This window comes from Tamandua tetradactyla, chromosome 3 (assembly GCF_023851605.1).
Source record: "Tamandua tetradactyla isolate mTamTet1 chromosome 3, mTamTet1.pri, whole genome shotgun sequence".
Taxonomy (NCBI): Eukaryota; Metazoa; Chordata; class Mammalia; order Pilosa; family Myrmecophagidae; genus Tamandua; species Tamandua tetradactyla.
Genome location: NC_135329.1, coordinates 213346178 through 213369967, shown reverse-complemented (window position 1 = coordinate 213369967; position 23790 = coordinate 213346178). Strand labels below are relative to the sequence as shown.

General features: G+C 55.2%; 1 protein-coding gene across 3 annotated transcripts in view; it reads left to right on the top strand.

Annotated features, from left to right (window-relative positions):
• The window catches only part of DRC11 (dynein regulatory complex subunit 11), a 237563-nt gene that overhangs the window by 193367 nt on the left and 20406 nt on the right, over positions 1-23790 (top strand). The window contains exons 16-17 of one of the 3 annotated variants that reach the window (XM_077155534.1): positions 9827-9913; positions 19816-19993. In XM_077155534.1, the coding sequence (XP_077011649.1) occupies positions 9827-9913; positions 19816-19993 (265 nt within the window). Of the gene's footprint in view, positions 1-9826; positions 9914-9998; positions 10641-10664; positions 11674-19815; positions 19994-23790 lie in introns of those variants that run through there. The other 2 variants (XM_077155536.1, XM_077155535.1) reach the window with 2 other exon arrangements.

Here is a 23790-nt window from a genome sequence, read left to right as displayed (position 1 = left end):
CAGCATTTGCTGGAGAAGCTGAAATATCACAAGGGCTCAGTCACTTATCATGGTTTTTTATAAAGAATTTTGAGTACTGGATTAATCTCTAGTGAGTCAGGAATGCAGCTGTTGCAAAACGGTTCATAATTTAACTTCTGGCTGGTGGCATCCGTTCGCACAGAACACACTGGCACAAGTGAAGACACCAGGGAAAATGAGTCTTTGCCTTGTTTCACAACCATAAAACCAAATCCAGTTTGCTATCTTTGCTTCTGGAGGATTCTTTTATTGTACGCATAATAATATAATAGAATGACAATTCAGGGCGGGGGGAATGTTGCCTTTTAAAAATGTTTATTGTGCAAGTAAATGCTGTTATTTAACATTCTTCTTTCTACCAAAGCTATATATAGAAAAGAACATTCAGTGAGGAAATAGTGAAAATATGCTCTTCTAACCAGCTAAGGAGCATTTTAAGAATGATTAAAACTTAAGGCGCCTTCCGCGGACAAGGGTGGTTGACAAGGCAGGGGCGTCACCCCTTCGAGCCCCCTCCTCGCCAGCCTCCTCGGGTTTTTATAAGTCAGCCAGGGGACAGCAGAGTGGACGGGACCGTCACTGGCCGCTGGCCTGGTCGGCCGCATGCTGAGATGTCTGACACACACTTTCCCTTTGAACTGGACCAAATCCTAATGCAGTAGGGTCGATGTCCTCATTTTACAGACAAGGAAACCTGACGCTCCAAATGGTTCACTCAAATTGTTTTTAAAAAGAACTAAGGAGCTGGAATCTGGATTTAAGCCTAGGTCTGCCTGCAGCAGACCTGCCCCTGCCCCAGGGGGCTTTGGGGCGAGGGCAGACACCCAGCGACCTGCACTGTGCAAGGTCGCATTCTCGAGGTGGCCCGAGGGCAAGGCCACGATGTCAGCTGGGAGCACGGTGAGCGCGAGAAGGGCCAGGAGGAGAGAGTTGTTGAGCACATGGGTCCCTCTGCTTCCCAGGAAGAAGGGACCTGCCCCTCGTCCCTCCTATTAGAAGTCAGGGTACAGAGGCACCCTCCCCGCTGGAGGAGGTGAACCAGCCACCGAGGGCTGGGATGGGGCAAGGGCGAGACTGGACCCCAGGAGGTCACGTTGCTCCCCATGACCCCGCCTCGCCACCCCCTCCCAGATGTGGGGGTGTGGAGAGCCAGTCTTGGCGTCGGGCGATGGGCACCCAGCCAGCCAGCCGTGCTTCTGCCACTCGAGGGACTTCTGCTGATTAGCAACCCAAACAAAGATAGTGGCGCTTCTCGTGGGTGATTAAAAAATAAGACAGATGTAATAAATAATTAGTCCCACCTTTCCAAGGTGAAACTCAATAAGGATAATGCAAGGGCCCCGAAAACAGATCCACTCACGTGAGGGGATGGGTGGCAGGAGAGGGGAAAAGGAACCAGGATTTCACGGCTTCCGTGGCAGCCTCTGGTGTGCACACGGGGTCTGGGGGGGCCGTGACCGCGAGGCCTGACGTGCTGCGAGGAGAGTGGAGGAGAGTGTGGGAAGGGAGGACGGCGCACAGGGTCGGAAGCCTTTTTCAGCGCATGAGACCCTTGGGAGAGGCCGTGGGAGCTCACTCCTGGGTTTCCCACTCGAGGAGGAGGCGTCAAGCCAGGGATGGCGAGGAAAGCCAGACACACACACACGCACGCACGCACAGAGAACGTTCTTCTCAGACGTAAAGAAACTGAAAGCCAGAGAAGGGCCCTGCCTGAGGCGACAGGAGCCGAGTGGAGCTGCCCGGAGGAAGGAAAGGGCAGAGCAGGCGTCTCCCCTGGAAGGCCAGGGTGGGCCCTGTGGGGAGGGAGGGTGTCCTCAGGGCCACGGGGCACCGGGGCTGCAGGGCGGCGCTGGGGGCCATGGGGGGCGAGCCCGGGCACGAGGGGACTGTCCTCGGCGTCACCCACGTGCTTAGCTGATCAGAAAAGGCTCAGGCCCAGCTTGGCTTTGCACCCAGGGTCAGTGCACTTGGCGTGACATCCACTTGCCTTGCGCCCCGGAGCCTGCTATAGCTGGGGTGTGCTGGGGAGGAGAAGGAGCCCAAGGGGGCAGGCCGTAGGATTCACAAGTCCGGCGCCAGCCACCTTCCAGAATCTTCTCTTCACGGGGCCTGGATGCTCAGCAGCAGCCGTGAGCTCCAGCCTGTTCTCCCCACATCATCATCGACCGACCAGTCCCCTGTGAGACCTGCGTCCCAGTCCCCTCCTCATCCTCTCTTCTGCCTTGGTTTATGCCTTGGTTTACCCTCCTGTCGCCACAGGAGATGGAAATGGAAAATATCACTTAGAAAACAGCGGAGGTACAGATGAAAAAATCTCCACGTACTAATGTCTAAATGGAATACAAGCAACAAAGTACGAGAATGGGGGCCCCTCCCCCACTGATCCCCCAGCTCCCCAGCAGGGGATCACTCAGCGACGCGAGGCCAAACGCAAGGGAGCTGCACACTTGGTGGTGGGGACCTGCCCCCCCTACACCCATCGCTCCCAGTCGCCCCCCCGCCCCCGACCTCAGGAAGTGACCCCACGCAGATGCTGGGTAAAGCGGCGGTGCGTGAGTGAGTGAGTGAGTGAGTGGGTGGGTGGGTGGGTGGGTGAAAGGACAGGAAGAGGCTCCCTTTGTTAAACTGAGACACAACAGCCAATAAAGGAGTGGCTGTCCCCTCCCCCAGCCCGGCCCTCACTCTCGGAGAGACCTTCCTGCTCCTCCCGGGCCCCTCTCGGCAGATCTCTCAGTTACCCAAGCGCACCTGGGCACAAACAGTGTTGAAGTGTTGAGCCGTTATCTCCTAACCCAAGAGAATCCAATTCTGTTGGTAACTGTTTGACAGCATGTTTTGGAAAATACGAAAGATCAACCCATAAAACTCACATGGATGGAGAAGCTTTCATTGTTTGGCGGAGGCCCCTGCGTTTGAAAGAGTGCACATTGGAGAAAGTTCGTCTTTATTCCATAATTAACCTGAAAGGAAAACCCTATGTGATATTTAATAGGACTGAAGAGCCCTCTACTGGCAATTGAAGTCAACTATCCTATGTAACTTCCGAAAAGTTCAATGATAAATTAATTACATTTAATTGTCCATGACCACAAACTATCTATACGTAATTTAAATGAAGTCTTCTCATCGCTAGATGATACCATTTTCCATTAACGAATTGGCAAAGAGCCTTTTTAATGTTAGTGCTCGCTGAGGAGAGTGGGAAAGGGACCCCTCATTTATCACGCGAGCGTGTAAACAGGCCCGGCCTTTCAGGAGGGCAGTCCCAGCATCTGGACAGGTAAAGACCCTACCTGCCCTTCCACCTGTCAGCTGCGCTTGTGGAAACAGTCTAAGGACAGGTGTCCAGAGATGCTCCTCGAAGCACTTTCTGGTTTAGCAAAAAGGCAGAAACCCACCTCCATGCTCAAAAAACAGGGGAGTAGATAATTAAAGTGGGGGACACTGTTGAAATGATGTTGGAGAAACAAATCTCACGTTAAGCGAGTGAAGCAGGAATCTAAAGCTGTGTGTGTGTGTGTGTATTTGTGTGTGTGTGTTCAACAGTCTCGTTTTCGTAAATACAGACCTGGAAAAGAGCTGGGAAGGTGGAAATGTTTGATGATTGACTCTAGACAGTGAGAACCGGTCCATGTGCTCTGAAATCCAAATACCGCTTTTGGAGGAGCAGGATCTGCCCTTTTCCTCATTAAGGCCGCCCCCTCCAGGCTGCCCTCCCAGACTGAATGCTGCCTACACTCCTGTCTCACTTCTGCTCCTCTGCCCAACTCCTTGAAGAACCCTCCCTGGCTCCTGGCTCCGTCCATTCACTCCTCATCTCACGGCTACTGGTTTCTGACCGTCCACTTCTTGCCAAAGCCGCCGGTGACCTCCTTTTGTCCAAGCCTCTGGCCAGCTCCGTGCAGCACTAGCCGTGGTGGGCCCCCACACCTCTGCCTCCTCCTGGCCTCAGGGATGCCGTCTGTCCTGGGCCCGGACCCTCTCCTCTCAGGATAGGGGACTGAATCACGTCCCCCACAAAAGGCATGCTCAGGTCCCACCCCTGGCATAAACAGGAGCCTTGAAGATGGTGTCAGGTAAACTGAATGGGGCAGGGGACAGGTCTGCATCTAAAAAGCCTGGAGTCCTTGTGAGCAAAAGAAACTGGGCACAGACAGAGAAGCCTCGGGAGCTGCCAGAAGCTGGAAGTCAACAGAATCCCGAGGAGACTGGAGAAATCAGCCCCGTGTGCATCGCCCTGTGATGGAAAAGCCAAAGAACCCCCAGCCTGGAGGCAGCCAGAAATCCCAACCCCGGGAGAAGATCTGAAACCCTGAGCCAATAAATTCCCATTGTTAAGCCTCCCCATTGTGTGTATTTGTTTTAGCAGCCGGGGAAGCAGCAGCATCTGGTTCTAGACCCCAGGTTCTCTGCTCAGCCCCGGCTCCCGGCATCTGCTCTCCCCTTCCCTTGGGAACTCCACCCAGCACCCACGGCTGTGGCCACCTTCCCTCTGCTGCTGCCTCAGCGCGCTGCCAGTGCCACCTCCCTCCTGCACCCTGACCCCCGCCACACCCGGGCTCATGGTGTCCGAGTGGAGCTCATCCTCTCTTCTCCCCATAGGTGCCCCTGCGTGGGTTTGTGCACCACGGTCCTCCAGGCATCCAGGCATCTGAGCTCCCCTCTCCTTCAGCCCTTATCGGGGGGTCACCGAGGCCTGCCGTCTCGGGTCTCTCTCACCCACCCCCCACCCTCCCTACCACTTCTCTGGGCAGGCTCTTAGCTCCTGTCCCCATCTCACGGGCACCACACCCACCGCCCACAGCCCACCCTCTCCCCAGTTCCCCGGATTAAACTCCCTCAGAGCCTTCCCACGACTTCCAGGACAACGGCCAGTCTCCTCTGCTTGGCCACAGCCTCCCGCAGCCCCTTCAGAGCCGCCCTGGCCACCCTTGTGCCCAGGCGCCGCCAGCCTTGTCCTGGACTCCGTCCTGCAGGGACTCCCGTCTCCCGGGCCCGTAACCTCCTGGAGGTTGTTGGGAGTTGTGGCGCTTTAAGCCCCGACACCGTCTCCATTCCTGCTTTCCCTCCCTCGTCCTCCTCTGTGCCCGCTGGCCCTGCACACACCTGCCCTTCCTGGGCCAACCTCTCAGCCTGGCGAGTGTGTCCTCCCTGTCGGTCACGGACAGCCTGAGGTCAGCACCTCGCACAGACGGAGGGGCCTCTACCCTGGTCCCGAGAACGAAGACATGAAGGGACGGCCCTCACCCTCCATCGGGGCCCGAAATAGTGAAACCAGCCTTTCTGCCCACGGCAGACTTTCCATGCGCCCCCTTGAGTCTCCAAGCAGGACGGGCTCAGCTCCTTCGGCCCCTCCCCAAGGAAGAGGCTTCCTGCCTGGCAGCTCCAGGCTTCTCCTTCTTGGCCCAGAGCTGAGCTCAGTGCCAGGGGCCCGCCCAGAAAGCTTGGGGAAGCTGCAGGCTCGTGGCCTAGAGGACAAGACAGTGCTGTGTCACCGCCCTCCTGCTGGCATGAAAGATGGCAGAGGACGTGCAGACAGGACAAGGGGGAGAGGCTCGTCGTCCCCCATGGCGCTGGGGCTAAAAGCGCAGGCTCGGCCACTCAGCGGTGACCTCGGACGCGTTACTTACCCCTCCCTTGGCCTAGAGACCCCACCTGTGAAAGGGGGTTGGGGCACATGAAGCACGTGGCACCTGTCACCTGACCCCTGGTAGGATAGGAGGGAGAGGACGGGTTTCACAGCACCTATTCCATGGACGCTGGGTTTGCTGCGTTACCGAGGAAGTGTGCTGTTGGGGAATGTCTTCTGTCTCATTTGATAGTAACTGAGCCTTCCAAACCAAACCACCCCCAAAGAAAAAGTCCTCCTAGGCCCCTGGCTGCCCCTTGCATGCTGACTTCCTGTGGAAGGAACTTCACAGGTGTGTGCGCAGACATACAGGAAGCACGCAGGCCCCGGCTTTTCCGAAGGTGCACGGGAGTTTCGGAACAATTGTTACCGTTCGCGCTCGGGGCAGTGGTGTAGCCAAGGTTGCAAAACATTTGTAAAGCAGGTGGTAGAAATAAGAATTATCCCAAATTAGCAGTACTCCTGTGCTCCGAGTCCGCCTGTGCGGCTGGCTGTGTCCAAGGCAGAAAGAAGAGTAACTGGCGTGCTTGGTCCGCCCTCTGTAATTCCCATCCAGAGACGCTGGCTGGGAGACGAGGAGCTATGGAAAATCCATTGCCCGCCAGGTGGACGTGGGAGAGAGTGATCTGCAGCTCCGCAAGCTCGCAGTGTTACCTAAGACAAGAGGCGACTGTTTATGTGGAAATGGTTTTTCCATTGGCTTGGGTACTAGAATTAAGATTTTAAAGAAGGCCTTAAGAATAAGATTTTGTTTTATAAATTATTTTCCCTCAGCATGTGGAAAATGCTTTAGCATATAGTAGCTCCCTTTCTTGTTTACTTTTGGGGCTGGAGGTGGGGAAGAGTTGAGTTGAGCTCAGAAAAGCCCTCGGTGGAGGTGCAGTTCCCTAGTGCCTGCCCCACCCCAGGCACCTCGGGGAGTCCTCCTGACAGCAGGGCACAGCGGAAGGCGATTGGCAGCTAAAACTAGGAAGGGGAGAAAATGGCGGAAGCAAAGGAGTTGAAAGAGATTAGGAGTTGGGACGGATCGATCGGCTTGGGATTGTTAGGCATGGAGGGAGGCGAGGCCAGGCATGGGGGATGGGGTAGGGGGCCGTCACTAGGGCTGCCGGCAAGAAGCGGGTCCCCAGGATGGAAGGGTGAGCGTGAGTCTGGCTGTGGCCAGCGTGGCAGGGGCATCAGGGGTCAGCTTCCAGGAGGCTGGCACCACATAGGGAGCAGAAGCTCCGAAGAAGAGGGAGCCTGGAGCCCCACGGGGGGCCCAAGTGTCATCAGCTCTCAAGTCTGTACTGAGTGGGGTGCAAGGAAAGCAGGAGAGGATCGGGGGACACCCCCCCCCCCAGCGCCAGCCACGCTGCGTGTATCTAAGCAGCCCCCCACCTGGGCTGTACAGCAGAGTCACCTGGGGGAGCTCTGAAAACTCCCCATCCCAGGCAGTTCCCCCATCACACCAGGAGGCCCCTAGGATCGGGGGTGGGGGGTGGGGTGAGGGTGGAGAGAAGCTGCTTCCTTTATCTGGTGCGTCCATTCTCCACGCACTGGTCACTGACCTGCCCCTGCCCCGCAGTGGTCTCTCTGCTCCAAATCTTGGAGCTCACGTTGTCTCCAGCGTCGCCCGGCACTGAGCCGTGTGGCTTCCCAGGTGGGGGCACCTGCCCAACCCGTGTCACACCCTCCCCCATCTAGCCCAGGGTAGGTGCCCAGCAGGCGGCCCCTGCCCAGCTCAACTGCTAATGGGCGCCCACTTCCTAAGGCCCTTGGCGGGCCCTGCCTTTGCTCTGGAATTTCTCCCCCGCCTGGGCCTCAGGGGTTCCAGATGAGCTGCCCCTTTAAGTCCGCATTTCCCCCAGGGCCCTTCTGCACACAGCCTCAGTATTTCTAAGCCAGAGAATCCCTTGAAAGGGTGCTCTGACATATCTGAGAACTGATTTCACCAAGTAAAAATTGTGAATGAGAGAAGTGGGGTGGGGGGGCGGAGTATTCGTCCACCTTACTGCTGTGCAAGCCCAGGGCAGTGTGGCCCGGCTTGGAGCTCAGCTGTCCTCAGCCGCAGGGTCAGCTGGGCTTTTAAATAAAGCAGAGACTCGGTTCTAGAAGCAGGTAGTACAGCCACTGCGTAGTGAATACCTTGGTTTAGATTTGAGAAAACAAGGTCTCTCTCTACAATCCAAATTGTTTAATCCTTCACTACCCCAGTCTTTTTCTCTAATGACCAAAAACCAGGAAAGAATCTCTCTCCAGATTCAGGCACCCAAAGTAAACTCCCAGTGTCCAGGCCACCGTAAAGCACCCACAAACGCAGGCCCCTCAGATGCAGCAGGGCCAGGGGTCGACAGCCCGGTGCGCACCGGATGTGGGAGAAGCAGTGACACATGCAGGAGAAGAGCAAGGCTTTGGGGTCAGAAGCTCTGAGTTTGGGTCTTGATTCCCCACCACTTATTCGTGCCTCCGGGCTGAGCTCGCCTCTTTTCTGCCGAGTTCCTGAGGCGTCCCCTCGTGTTTCAGGGCTGATGTTTGCCCCGGCCTCATGGTCGCAGCACAGAGGCTGTGCCGTCGGCCTGGTCTTCGGTCCCGGCTCTGCCCTTAGTAGCCATGTGACCCCTTTGAGCCTCAGTTTCCCTTCTGTGACGAGAGGCAATAAGGGTCCTTGATGCACAGGGGTGGGCTGAGGATTCTCAGAGGGTGTGGGGTCTTCAGAGAGAAGGAAACGCAGTGGGTGCTGGCTCTTGCCACCATGGGCACTGCCGTGGCCGCGTGGGGCAATGCCGTGGTCATGTGGGGCAGGGCCGTGGCCGCGTGGGGCGGGGCCGTGGCCGCGTGGGGCGGGGCCGTGGCCGCGTGGGGCGGTGCCATGGTCGCGTGGGGCAGGGCCGTGGCCGCGTGGGGCGGGGCCGTGGCCACGTGGGGTGGGGCCGTGGCCGCGTGGGGCGGTGCCGTGGTCATGTGGGGTGATGGCCGCGTGGGGCGGTGCCGTGGTCATGTGGGGCAGGGCCGTGGCCGCGTGGGGCGGGGCCGTGGCCGCGTGGGGTGGTGCCGTGGTCATGTGGGGTGATGGCCGCGTGGGGCCATGGCATCTGGCTGCCCGCCCGCCACCAGCACTCACCATTGTCATCACACGCGCAGCCTCGGGTACTGAGATCACAGCCTGGGACATAGAGTTCTTAACACCGCGGCTCTGGGCCTGAAAGGATGAGAACAGCCCTACAGTGCTGGGCGGGTCTGCCCCTCTCTGAACGCGGCGGCGCGTGCGGGGCTGTGGGGGCGGCCACGTGGCGCAGGCACGAGGCCCACGGGCAGTGCCCCCGCGGCTCCCAACCAGCCCGGTGGGCTTTCTGGCCCCGACAGCAGAGACAAAGCCAGGAAGGCAGACGCGGCCGCGGTACCCCCAGCGGTTCTCCGTCGCACGCTGGCCTGCCTTGGTTTAAAGCCACACCTGCTGCCTCCGTGATGCTGTAAGAAATACAAGAGCAGGAGCCGTGACGCTCTCTCTGCTGTGCCGCCGCCACCGGCTTTTATCCGGCACCATTTCGCACATCGCACAGATTGTTGCAGAAATGCCCAAACTCTGCTGCATGGGGACGCTTTGAAGAGATTGTTAGGTGTGCGGCGATGATTTAGGGGCCCACAGTAAGGCCGGCTGGCCCTGGGGGGGCTCGCAAGCCCCCTTGCCAGTAGAGTGGTGACCACAGAGACCCAGGCGGACAGAACCGAGGGTGTCCCGGGCACTCTGTGGAGGCAGCCCTTCCTATCTCGGGGAGCAAGTGTCAATAAATGGGGGACAGCCAGTAGGCTGTGATAAAAACCTGGGGCCCGACCCCCCAGTCGTTTGCAGGAGAAAGCCATCAGCTGGCTTCATTTCAAGCCAAGGCGGGCTGAAGCGGCAGCATTTGCAAGCCCCAAGGGTGTCCCCCCCAGGAGGAAGGGCCAGGAGTGCGGGAGGGGCAGCCGCACGCCCCACCCTGCTGTCAAGGTGGGGTGCACTCGGGGCAGGGCCAGGCGGTGGCGGCTGAGTGCCACACCCCCACCACGACGGCATGGCCCGGGCATAGGAGGCGCGGCGGCTGCGGGCGGGATCCGGGCACAAGCTGGTGGCTGGTTCGGGGATCGCATGTGCACCCAAGAGGGAACCATGTTTTTAACCACGTTTCTTCCCTTTTTTATTTTCCTCCTTTACAGGTGGCGCAACAGCTCCAGCCCTCCGTTGTCTGGATTGGAGACGCCGAGAAAACCTTCTACAAAAAAGTTCCCAACGCTGAAAGGAAGGTGAGGCCCCTCCGTGGTCTCTCACTCGGGCCTTTCCTTCCTCCAGGGGGGCCCCTTCCCAGGCGCTTCCTCTTCTTTTTTTCAGAAGGTCTTGCTTTCTCAAGGGAGGAAAGAGCTATGTGGGCTTTTACACACGGCCCCCACTTTGCCCTCCAGAACTTGTCAGTATTTGAAAGAATCCAGGAGGTCTCCTTTTCATGAGGCATAATTTAGCAGAGATGGAAAAAAAGAAAGTGTGGACGCAGGGGTGGGGAATTTGAACCCAAACAAGATTCAGAGGTGAGAGACGGTTTAGAGAACTGTGCTCAGTTAACGCAAATGGCACACAGAGGAGTTATTATTAGGATTTCCTATTGTTCATAACAGTAAATAGCAAAAAGCCTGAGATTTATGAACGAAGGCCGCCAATGGGGCTGCTTGGGGCCTCTGGGACCCTCTTTCAATTGCTTCCTTCCTCCTTTTCTCTCCTTTCAATGGCCTCCCTGCCCCCGTGCCGCCCCCACAAATCACCAGCAAATTTCCCACAAGTTAAAAAAAAATTGTAGGTACACATGATTGTTATTCCACATCAATTTGCACAAAAGCAAATAGTGTTTAACTGTGAATTTCTGATTAAATTCATAAGGATTTTAATCACTTTTGATCCTTATGTATTATACATCATTTTTAGCAGGTAGAGATGATTTGGATAAAGAATGAAAGCGCAATCTTTTCTTCCCCCAAATGAGCCTTGATTGCCCTGTCATTTCAGGAACCGTTAAGGGGACTCGGTTATTATTTAATCTGGGACTCTGGTCATTAGCTCCCTCTGCTGGCTAGATTGCCACACTGGAAAAAAATTTAAAATCCATGTATTTGTAAAATTGAAGCCTCGGTTTCTGTGAAGGAGATCACAGACCTAAAGAGAAACGCAAGGCCATGTTTCATCCAAGGCGTCATGGACCTGAAGCCATCAGAAGCTCGGACCCTTTCATGGACCAGGGCTGCTGCAGCAGTGAGAATTCATTGGTCTGGGACTCTGCAGGCATAGCTTCCGAGCCTGCTCTGCCATGCACCGGGCTGGCTGTGTGTCCTTGAGCAAGTAACTTAACCTCTCTGAGCTGCCACTTCCTTAACTATCAAAGGATTGGCAAGAGGACTATTCACACACCTTCTGGCTATAACAGCCCATGAGTTCAGAAAGCCTCCCTCCCTCTCTGTCCCATGCCCCCCCCCGCCACCTGTCAGTTGGTTGCTGTCAGTGATTATGGCCGGCAGCTCACCTGCACACCAAGGCTGTGAGGGTCACAGGAGAGTGCACAGCGGACAGCCAGAGATGCATAGTGGGGAGGGCTGCTGGGGGGCTTTGAGGAAGTGCTGGAGGAGGGGAGTGACTCTGGGTTCCCAAGACACCTGCCGTAGAAGGTGTGAGGAAAAGAGGCAGGAGGCCCGCAAAGGAAGGAGATGACGGCGGGCGATGCAGGCAGAGGCTGATCCGTCACGTGAAGACCCAGCGGGAAGGAAACTGGCGCCTGCGGACCCCCAGCTGTTCTCTCAGCAGAGCGCCCAATCCCCTCCACATGGCTCCACTGCCTTAGTTGCATCCTTTGTTGTGGACAAATGGAGCCCCCGTGCTGCCTTTTTCTGCACCAGGCGAGCCCACCCTCTGCTGGGGGCTGTGAATCACACCCTGGGGTCTGAGCAGAAGGATGTCCGCCCTGGACCCAGCCCGAGCTGCAGGGGTTCGCATACCCCCACCCCATGGGCCGGCTGCGTTCTACACCCCACCCCACCCCCGACGCACACAGAAACCGGGGCTTCACCTCCCCCATGCCGGGCAGCGCTGGCACCTCAAACCAGGCCCCAGGGACTGGCACTGTGGGATCCCCGGGTTCAGGGGCAGCACGGTTCCCACCCAGCCTTGCACTCTGGGGCCGCGGCCCTCACCCATGTGCCCGAGCAGCCAGATGCCAGGAGCCCCGAGGTGTCCCTGCCAGCTCCTCAGGCATCCTCCTCGCACCCCACGCCCTCTGGGAAACCCAGCACCCTTTCCACCTCCTGCCCCAGACTGGCCCGAAGGCGCCCCTGATCCCTGCAGACCCAACAAGAAGAATGTCCACCTACAAAGAAACCAGGAGGCGGGGTGCCCCGTCGGCCACAGCCACCATGCCAATGGCAGGGCCGGGCACAGGCCAGCACAGCTGCCTCTAGGGTGTGAAGATGTCAAGGATGCCCACAAAAGAAATCTTTGCAGTACCGAATCCAGCCTCCAAGCCCTCTTCCTTTGGGTTAAGTCGCGTTTCCTGGGTGCAGTGGCATGAGGTCCCCCAACACCTGGGACCCTGTGAGCAGGAAGGGGAGGGTCTCGGGGAGGGGCAGGTACCTTCCCTTTAGCACAGGACACGATGCAGGGACAGCTCACAGCCACCTGGGAGGGGCACTGTCTTCCCTCCTGCAGAAGAGAAAAGAGGCTCCGAGCAGGCATGCAGCTGGGTTTGGAGGGCCTGCGATCCCGCAGAGGGCAAGCCCTTCTCCCCTCCTCGGGGCCACCCCCAGGCCGGGAGACCCGCCCCACTCTGCCCCGAAACCCCTCCTCATATCCTAGAAACTGCCTCTGGGGGCCCCTCGTCCTGGAGACCCAAAGCTGCACCTGTCCAGCATTCGCCACGCCCCTGGCCGCACTCAGCAGCCTCTGGTCACCCCGACAGGAGCCCTCAGCCCCCTAGGATTGCAGGAAGGTCCAGGCTCCCATGTCCCCCAGCCTGCCACTCCTATAACGCCCGGGGCCCCAGGTTGCGCAGCGCCCCTTCCTTCTCCCCGTCCCGGGAGGACCGTGCAGCCAGGACCCCGTTGGTGGTTGTGTGTGAGCTGCAGGCAGCAGAGAAGGCGGCACCCCATCTGCTCCTGCGTGTTCTGTCCTGTCTCGCTTTGTCACTGCGTCTGGCAAGGGCCTTCCCTGATGTCCCGCGGGTGCCTGCACCAGGGAATGCGGGCTGGGGGGCAGCCGGCTGCGGGGCCTCCTGCGGGGCTCACTGCAGCAGAGCCCGTGGCGGGGCTGCGCGGACGTGCCCACAGTGATGCGGTGCATGGGACTGGCGGGCCGGCGGCTGCGGTGCCGTGGCCGGGGCTCGTGGCCCCGTGACGGCAGAAGGAGGGGTGCGCGGGTCTCGTGTCGGGCGGGCGGTTCTGAACGGGGCCCGGGCTGGCGCAGGCAGGGAAAGCACGGGGTGCAGGAACTCGCCTTTCATTCCACCCCCACCCCCACCCCCACCCCCACCCCCACCCCCCCTCACCGTCAGGGAAGTGCCCCCGGACACCGCCCAGGGCCAGTGTTTGTTATCCACATAGGCTGAGTGGGCGCAGCTGTCCTGGCCATCCCAGGAGGGTCATCGCCTCTGCAGGAAGGGCAGGGCCACGCCATCGCCGAGTTCCCCACGCGGCTAGAGACGTGCTCAGCCAGGCCGGTGCCCGTCCCCCACCAAGGGGCAGCGCCCACCCATCTCACCGGCCCTGCAGACGCGCCTCCTTGCTCCTTCCACTGGGCCTGGACAGTGCACACGAGCACCCTGCGGGACGACCCCTGGCGGCTCTCCCCACCCGTCTCACTCGCTGTCACGGCGTTCTTGTTTCCATCGGTTTTGCCAGTATCCCCCCCTCCTGCCACTCTCTACGTGGTCACCACCCACCATTTGGCTAAACCCTCCGATAGCCTCCACGGTCTCGCCCTCACCGGGTGCCAGCAGCTCCCCCCGCGTCTCCTTCACACACTTTCCCCAACCCTGACACGTCTGGAGCTTCCCGAACTCCCCGCCCGGCCCACCACTCTCCTCTCTCCTCGCCCTCCTGGATGCCGTTGCTTACTGACAGAGTGTAGAAACCAGTGACTGCTATGCCGCCTCCCCAGCCCGACACTCTCCCCTGAACCTCTGTGCACTCAGAATCCCCCCACTGGACACCCCACATTGGATGCTCCCCCTCGGGAGCCTCCTCCACTGGGCACCACCCCTGGGTATCACCCTCTAAATGCCTTCCCACTTCTCAGCCTCCCCCACTGGACACCGGCGAGCCATACTGTCCTTGTCCTCCCTTGCTGTGTCCACTGTCACAAACTGCTGCTCCGCCTACATTTTCAAAGAATAATTTAAAAATATAACCCACTTTCATAAAAGGGCTTTAGATCCACTGTGGTGAGATGAGCTCTGAGCGTTGTCAGACTTCCCAAGCCTCACCTGAGCACCGTGGACTGTCCCCCGGTGCAGGCGTGGACTCGTCTCAGAGCCCTGGCAGCCACCTCCCCGGTGGGCCGCGGGCGCAGGAGATGACTGCTCAGAGCTGGGCAGTTAAAGACCATCACCCTGTACATTGGAAACTTTGGGGAGCTTTCTGCAGAGTGGCATTGAGTTCTATTGGAAATTTTGCTCATTTCCTTCAAATTACAAAGCCGTGGGGTTTTTCTCCCGCTCCTCTCTAAAAACCTTACTTTTTAACCCAGCACATCCCACATGGTTTCCCACCAACACCAAGTTTATGTTTCAGAGTACCAGTTGCCACTTATTGAATACCTAATCTATACCGTGCAGATGCTTTATGTGGTATAACCCTCAACACATCCTTATAAAGTAGATTCTGTCACTATTCCCGCTTCTCAGATGGGGCTCAGAGAAGGTTAGTAACCTGCCCAAGGTCACACCGCAGTTAAGAACAGAGTCAAGACAGATTAAATCTGTCGGAGCCAAAGTCTGTGCATGTAACCATTTTGCTATCTTCTGCTTGCTGTTATGGAGTTACTCATTTCCTCCTTGGGCTTCTTCCCTTTCGTGTAGAGCCTGGCCCCCAACAGGGTCCAATACCAACGTGAAGTCCCAGCAAACGCCCCTCCCGTCCCAGGCCAGCCCAAAGGCACACTGCTGAAAACACTTGGTGGAGGGAGGGATTAGGGCGTTCCTTACCTCTCTCCACATACTTTTTTGTGAAGGCAGCTGGCTTTCAGCCCTCGCCAGGATGCCGGGGGGTCTTAACAAGGGCATTCCTCTCCCCAAGCCCCACCTTCTTTTAAGCTCCTCTTTTCTCCCCCTTCCCCACTCCCGTCTCCTCTTGATGGGGCTGGAGGAGACTGTGCACCTCCGTGGAGGAAATGGCAGGAAGAGGCATCAGTGGTCTGGCCTCAAATCAGGGCCCTGACTGCAAGATTCATTTTGCTTTAACAACCCCCATCTCTTTCTCCAAAGTGAGTTACATTACACAATGTCCCCTTTAAATCATATCCAACAACATATAAAAAGTATTATATACCATGCCCAAGTGGAATTTATTTCAGGAATGCAAGGCTGGTTTAACATCCCAAAGTCAAATGATGTAATACACTATATCAATGAAATAAAGAACATAAACCCCACCAACACTCAATGAACTAGGAATAGAAGGAAGTGTCCTCAAGCTGGTAAAGGACATCTATGAAAAGCCCAAAGCTAACATCATGCTAATAGTGAAAGACTGAATAGTTTCCCTCTAAAATCAGGAACAAGACAAGGATATCAAATTTGGCCTCTTCTATTTAACATTGTGGTAGTTAGGTTCAGGTGTCAACTTGGCCAGGTGAAGTTGCCTAGTTCTGTTGCTGTAGCCATGAGCCAATGGTACGTGAACCTCATCTGTTGGTGATTACATCTGCAGTCGGCTAGGAGGCGTGCCTGTGCAATGAATGATTGATTTAATTGGCTGGAAGCTTAAATGAGAGCTCGACATAGCACAGCCCAAGCAGCTCAGCATACCTCACCTCAGCACTCGCAGCTCAGCCCAGACCCTTGGAGATGAAGAAAGAAATCACCCTGGGGAAAGTTGTTGGAACCCAGGGGCCTGGAGAGAAGGTCAGCAGAGATCACCCTGTGCCCTCCCACATAAGAAAAAACCTCAGTTGAAAGTTAGCTGCCTTTCCTGTGAAGAACTAATGAAATAAATCCCCTTTTATTAAAAGCCAATTCATCTCTGGTGTGTTGCATTCCAGTAGCTAGCAAACTAGAACAAACATTGTACTAGAGGTTCTAACCAGGGAAATTAGACAAGAAAATGAAGTATAAAGTATCCAGGGTTGGAAAGGATAAAGTAAAATGACCTCTATTTTCAGAAGACATGATCTTATATATAGAAAGTCCTAAGGAATCCACTAAACATCTATTAAAACTAATAAGCAAAGTTTCATGATCAATATAGAAAATCAATATAGAAAAATGAGTTATATGTCTACACAGTTGTAATGAACGATCCAAAATTGAAATTAAGAACACAATTCCCTTTAAAATAGCATCAAAAAGAATAAAATACATAAGAATAAATTTAACAAAAGGAGCACAAAACTTATACTCTGAAAGCTACAAAACATCAATAAAAGGAATTAAAGATGACCTTCTTTAAATACATGGAAAGACGCCCCATTTTCATGGTTTGGAGAACTTACTACAGTTACGATGGCAATACACCCAAATTTCTCTACAGATTTCCATTCAATTCCCATCAAAATTCCAGCTGAGTTCTTTGCTGACACTAACAAATTGATCATAAAATTCATACGAAAGTTCAAGGGCCCAAGAACAGCCAAAACAATATTGAAAAAGAACAAAGTTGGATAATTCACACTTTCTGATTTCAAAACTACAAAGCTACAGCAATCAAAACAGTGAGGTTCTTGCATAAGCATAACCAGCTAGGTCAATGGAACAGAATTGAGAGTCCAGAATCTACATTTGGACTTGTACTTGACTTGATGTTCAGCCAGGGTGCCAAGGCAATTCAGTGGAGGAAAGAATAGTCTCTTCCACAAATGGTGCTGGGACAACTAGACATCCACATGGGAAAGAATGAAGTTGGACCCTCCCTCTCACCATACACACAACTCAACTTAAAAGATATCAAAACCTGAAAGTAAGATATAAAACTCTTAGAAGAAAATGTAGCCATAAATCTTCCAGACCTTGGATTAGTCAATGGTTTCTTGGATATGAAACCCCAAACACAAGCAAAAAAAGAAAATTTTAAAATCTGACTTACTGCAAAAAAGATCAAGAAAGTGAAAAGACAACCCGCAGAAGGGAGATGATCTTTGTAAATCATTTATCTAATAAAGGACTCGTATCTAGAATATATAAGGATCTCAGAAGTCGATAATAAAAGAATAATTAACCCAGTTAAAATTGAGCAAGGGGTTTAAACATTTTCCCAAGAAGATATACAGATGGCCAATTGGGCACATGAAAAGATTCTCAGCATCATTAGCCATCAGGGGAGTGCAAATCAAAACCATCCTGAGATACCACTTCCCACCCACAAAAGGTAGACAATACACAAGTGTTGGTGAGGATGTGGAGAGATGGGAACCTTCAGACACAGCTATTACGATGGTAAAATGGTGTCGCTGCTTTAGAGAATATGCTGGAGGTTCCTCAAAAGGTTACACGTAGAAGTACCATATGACCCAGCAATTATCCTCCTTCCAAGAGAAATCAAAGCACGTCCACACAAAAACATGCACACCAATATTCCTAGCAATATTATTCATAACCGCCAGAAAGTGAGAACATAAATGTCCATCAACTGATAAAATGTGGATAGCCACACAATGACCATTCCCTGACAATGAAAAGGAATGAAGCACCAATTGTGTGCTACAATCTGGACGAGACTCGAAAACATTTTGCTGTGGCAGAAGCCCCAACGAACACATTGCACACTTCTGTTCACATGAAATGCCCAGAACAGGAAGATCTGTAGAGACAGAAACCCTAGGGACAGAAATGGGAAGTGACTGCTAATGGGCATGGTCTTCGGGGGGGTGATGAAACTATGAAAATTTTCCAACGTTGGTTCTCCTAGAAACCACCTGATGACACGCTTTAGGCAGGTGAGCTCTGTGGTGTGTCTCACCTGTGTGCAGTCCCCTCTGCATCCTCGTGACCTGGGTGAAGGTGGACCCTTACCCAGGAGGTGGAGGGGGGACAAGAAGGCCCCCCCACACCCCCCACCGCACGGCACGCAGGGGCACTGCGGGAGCCAAAGCCGGGGTCCCCCCAATTCACCCCGCGGCCCCAGGATGTCCCGCAGCCTCTCGGGGCTCCTGGTCTCCCAAGCGAGGGGGCAGCGGGGCCCACCTCCTGCGGTGGGTGTGAGGTTAAACGAGAACGTCCCCGCCAAGTCCTCAAGGGGTGTCTGGAGTCCAGGAGCTTCTGCCAACACTGCTTACTCCTTGGGGGCGAGCCTGAAGGCGCGGAGCGGGCTGGCTGGGGAGCAGAGTAGGTGGCCGGGGGGCGCTGGCGAGACCTCGCTCCCTGCCCCCCGGGATGGAGAGGCCGTTGCCTCAGCCCCCAGCCTCCTGCCTTGGTGAGGCCGAAGCTGCCCGAGTCCCTGCAAACCCCCTTCGGCTTCCCCTTTGAGGCCCCCTGGGCCCCGGCCGCCTGCTCTCCCTCCTGCAGTCTCCCTGTGCCAGGGCCGTGCACGCCTGGGCCATGGCCGTTCTGCTGGTTAAAGGGTGAAACACAGAAGCCCTGGCTGCGTAAGAGGGAGGGGAGGCCGCGCAGCAGACCCCCAGGGCTTCACCCTGGCCGGTCATCACCGCGGGGGGGGCCCTCGGCCCTTCCCTGAGAACCGCTCCTGTCTGCACCCTGCCCTTCTCTGCCCCTCGCCCCTGGCCCTTTAGGGTGCACCAGGGGCACCCAATGCTCTCCCCTCCGCCACAGAGCAGTGTGGCTGGACCAGTCCTGACACCCAACTCCATGGGGCCAGGCTTGCGAGAGACCCAGCCGGCCAGGGGGCCTTCCATGGAGCTGCCTTCCCCAGCAGGGCCCCCAGCTGCAGGGCCCCGCACACCTACCCGCTCTTCGGCCACGCCACCCGCCCCGCCACGGGCAGACTGTGGCTGCAGCGCCTGCCCTTCTCCGCTTGCACCCCTAACAGTGGAATTTGCCAGAGGCCGCTCCCTCCCCTGGATGGCCCCAGGCCTCTCTGCTGGCTCAGGCGTGCAGAGTTGCACAGGCCCAAACCACAGGTGTCCACAGGTGCCAGGGGAGCATCACCATGCCCCCTTCCGCCTTGCTTAACGCTCTGGGCTCTACTTGTCAATTCTGATGTGCTCAGTTGGCCCTGAGCTGAATTTGGAGCTAAAATGGCCAGGATTCTGCTGGGGCATCTCTTCCGAGGCTCTCCATCCCCGCCCAGCCTCGCCTCTTCCCGCACTTCCCTTCCACTTGTCTGTGCCAGTCGAGGTTCACTTAAAGCCAGCACGTTGCCCACGACCATGTGGCCAGCTCTGACACCTGCTACCTGGGAGCCGCCCCGCCTGGGGACCTTGTGCTCCTCTCCCTCATTAGTGCTGAGATCATCCTAAAATAATACAGGTTCAGAAGACTTCAAAACCGTCTTGCCCAGGTCAGTTTCCAACCCTATGTAACTGGGTACTTTGCAGGCCTGAGGTCCGGGATTCCTGCCCTCACTGTCACAGCCGTGGCAAAGGAAACCTTTAGTTCACCTTCAAAACAACTCAGGAAAACAGGAGCACAAACGAATCTAAGTCCCAGCAAGCTTCCTTCCGCTTGGAAATCAGCCGCTGTTTCCCACTCTTAAGGTCAAGCTGCTAGAATGTTCTGTCAGGTGCTTCCTTCCTTCTCTCTCTCCAAACCAAAACACCAGAGACCGAGGAAAAGAAATACAAAAACTTAACCCACCTATCAAACCAGGAAGCAAGCCCCGGGCTGGCATCCATGTCATGAGACTCTTCCCAAGACACAGTTCAAGAAATTGTGGCCAACAGACCTTGGAATTCACTTTAACAAACATATGCTGCAGTGCATTCTTTTTCTAGGAGCAAATTTTCTTTAGTACTTACTTTTTTTTTTCTGTAAATGAGCTAATATTTTTTCCCTCTCTTTGTCTCCCAGATGGAACCTAAACGCCTGAAAAAGCAGCTTCCAAAAATCCTGAAACTTCTGAAACCACATGATCGGATTCTGATCGTGGGGACAACACAGCGTCCTTTCGATGCAGAACTTCAGTCTTTTTGCAAAGCTTATCAAAAAATTATTTTGATCCCTAGACCCGACTATGCTTCCAGATATGGCAAGTACCCGAGCCCCTTCCCGCGTGCTGTAACTGAGGCTGTGTGGTTTGTTTGCAGGTAAAGCCGGGGCTGGCCCCATAGCCCAGCGGTCACTGGAAGCTAATTTAAGTGGAAGTTGTGCATATGGGCATCTGGGTTGGGGCCTTCAAGGAAACACGATTTAAATCACGGGGTCAGGAGAGAGAAATGAGACGTCTGTGTTCCATGGTTAACATATTTCACAAAAGGAGCTGGACAGGAATTATTATTTTTGGCCCCGAAGGTGACAAAAGCCCTTGTGGGAGCTAATTTTTCTTTTGACAGGTAGATTAGAATCCCTCATCTCACACACATCGTGATGGTGTTTTTCTTAGAAAGCACATTTCTTTCCGCTGAATTGTTTCCCTCAGTCTCAAAGTATTAGTCCAGTAGCATCTTGATTTATTTAATATAAATATCGAGTACAAGAGCTTATTTTTTCAATTCTTTCTTCATGAGTAGACAGTTTCAAATTCACTTCTTTTGAGACCATATTTTTAATGGAAACAAAGCAAAAAAGCAACTGAGAGGCAGCACAATGAAATTGGAAAGAGCACAGGATTTGGGCTCTGACGAGACCTAGTGCAAAATCCTGGCTCTCCCTTCTGATAGCTGTGTGACATTACATGACCTTGGAAAGTCATTTAACATTCTGACCTCTACCTCTCACCTGTAATTTAAGAGAAGTGCATACTTCACAGGACTGTTGTGAAGATTTAATGAGGTCCCTTATGTGGGTGGTTAACAGAAGGCCTAGCACTCAGCTCCCAGGAGGGCTATGTGAGGTTGATGGTCATGGTGGTGGAATGGAGGAGGAAGAGGAGATAGTGGTGGGATGGAAGAGGAAGAGATAGTGATGGTAAAGGTGAAGGAGATGGTGAGATGGAGGAAGAGGAGATGGTGATGGAGGTGGTGGAGATAGTGGTGGGATGCAGGAGGAGGTAGTAGAGGAGGGGGCTTAGAGGAGATGACGGTGGGGTGTAAGAAGAGGAGATGGTGATGGATGTAGTAGAATGTGCTGGTGGTAGAGGTGGAGAAAATGGTGGAGGAGGAGAAGGAGATGGTAGTGGGATGGAGGAGAATGTGGCAGTGGTGGAGGACTAGAGGCTGGTGACTGGGTAGGGAGTGGTAGTAGGAGAGAGAGGCGATGGTGCACTGGCTACTACATGGCAAGCATAGTGGCTTAAGACAGCAAGTTATTCCTTTCATGATTCTAAGTGTTGACTGGGCTCAGCCAGGGAGTCCTCCCTTGAGAAGTCTCAGGATGTTGCAGTCAGATGCCAGCTGGGGACTGTCATCCTCTGAAGACTCTGAAGGGATGGACCCCAGGATGGTGCACTCACAGGATTGGCACTTTATGCTGGTGGTCAGCTGGGGCAGGGAGCCTACATGGCTTTTCCAGGGATCTTTGCACAGCACAGCAGCTGAGTCCCAACAGGAGGCATCTCATGAGCAAGTGTCTCCAAGAGATCTGGCATAAGCTGGAAGGACTCTTATAGCTGAGCCTTAGAAGTCACACAGAGACACTTTCACCACACTCTAGTGCCAACCCAGGTTCAAAGGCATCAGACTACAGAAGGGCATGACTGCTACCTGATCTGACCCATGGAGGGCCACCTTTAGCACCCTGTCTTTACCCCACGGACAGTGGTAGTGTGGTAGATTTGATATTGAGATGTTGATGGTGGTGCCAAGTTTAGGAAGGGTAGTGCAAGGGATGATGGTGGATTGGAGTGTGATACTGGTGGGGTGGGGAGAGGTGGTGATGGGGGTGGGGAGAGGTGGTGATGGGGTGGGGAGAGGTGGTGGTGATGGGGTGGGGAGAGGTGGTGGTGATGGGGTGGGGAGAGGTGGTGGTGATGGTGGGGGTGGGGAGAGGTGGTGGTGATGGGGGTGGGGAGAGGTGGTGATGGGGTGGGGAGAGGTGGTGATGGGGTGGGGAGAGGTGGTGATGGGGTGGGGAGAGGTGGTGGGGGTGGGGAGAGGTGGTGATGGGGTGGGGAGAGGTGGTGATGGGGTGGGGAGAGGTGGTGGTGGTGGGGAGAGGTGGTGATGGGGTGGGGAGAGGTGGTGGGGGTGGGGAGAGGTGGTGGGGGTGGGGAGAGGTGGTGGTAGAGTGGGGAGAGGTGATGGGGTGGGGGGAGGTGGTGGTGATGGGGTGGGGAGAGGTGGTAGAGTGGGGAGAGGTGGTGGGGGTGGCAGTGGGGAGGTGGGGTGACACCAGGGAGCAGTGGTAATGCTGCTGGAGGTGGTAGTGGCCCAGTGGCAGTGGAGGTGATGGCAGTCATGCAGGCAGTGTTGGTGGAGGCGATGGTGGGGTTGATGAGGGGCAATAGTGGTCAGCACGAATGGCAGGGAGAAAGACTTGATTTCCATGTACCCTTCTCCAATCCTAACAGCAACAGCACAGCGGGAGGGACGCAGGGCCTGTCTAGCTGGTCATAAGGGCCTGGTCAGTTTTATCTGGTAGAAGTGCAACCCTCTCCTCCCCACATATTACAAACACCTACCTTGTTAGCCTCTCCACTTACAACGTGTGCTCATTTCTACCTTGATAAATTGTGGTCCTGGCTTCACAAACCCATGTTAGGTGCAAAATACAGGAAGACTGTGGGTCTGGCTATTTCACCACCCATCCGGGGGCTTCTCCAACTTCCAGGCCCTCAAAACTCCTCTGTGTCCTTTGCATGTGGCCAGAATCAAAGGAAAAGCAGGACAGAGGGCACAGCGGCTCCATGGCGGGTTTGAGGGAGCAGGGTCCACATTTCTTCTACCCACATGACATGGTCGTGGTCATGAAGGCGTCACGTGGCCTCTCCACGATTCAGGGGACAGGGGTGTGCAGGGCAGCCAGGGAGGGAGGGAGACAGGGGTGGGGGCGCTTCCTCCAAGCCTTCCTGCACTCATTTCTCCTTCGGTCAAGTTTCCTCTCTCACACTGTTATATTCATACTGTATCTATTTTTGAGCTAGATTCATGGGGAAAGGTGGATATTATTCATTCTAAAGGGGCAGAGCATAATTCTTGACTTTGAATTGAATTATTACCAGTTTGACAAAACTGCAGGCCCTTAAAAATGAGCCTGTTGATGCACATCCTTTGTTCTTGTGAGAAAACATCAGGCACGGCTAAGGACTCGGGTCACGCCACAGATTCCCACCTGCATGACCCCCATGTTGCCATGGCAGAGGAAGGAGGAAGTGTCCCTTCACCCCTGGGCACAGGGAGACCTGCACAAAGCCAGGCTCGGGGTCTGGGGCTCTGTCCACTGAACCGCCTGCTTCTCACCCATATTTCCTTCTTGGTGGGTGATTTGTTCAACCTCCCGTTCTTGGCAAGGACTTCAGTGCTCTCCAGCACCCACTCCCGGGATCTTCAGGTTGCCACGGCCACAGGCAGGGGCATCCGTCTTAGAGAAGGCCTGCTCCCGCCCTGCAGCGATCACAGCTGCTCTTTCCTGGTGCCTAAGCCCATGCCGCACACCGCGCCCTGGCCTAATGTCTGGCCACCCATCTACAGCAGCAAGACAGGGGTGCGGGCCACCCACAGCCCACCCTCAGACCCCTAAGGCACCCCAGGAGCAGCGGCGCTGAGAAGCAAAGGATGGGTCAGCCCCAGGATGCACAGACCTTAAGGTCTGCCAGATATAATTCAATAGCCACCTCCTACCCCCCAAATCCAGCTGTTTCCTTCAAAACATCTCTGCAAGGAAAACCCACTCCAGGTTGATTAATGCTTTGTCTAGTCCCCAGAAATCCCTTTGAGCTTCCATCTCTCC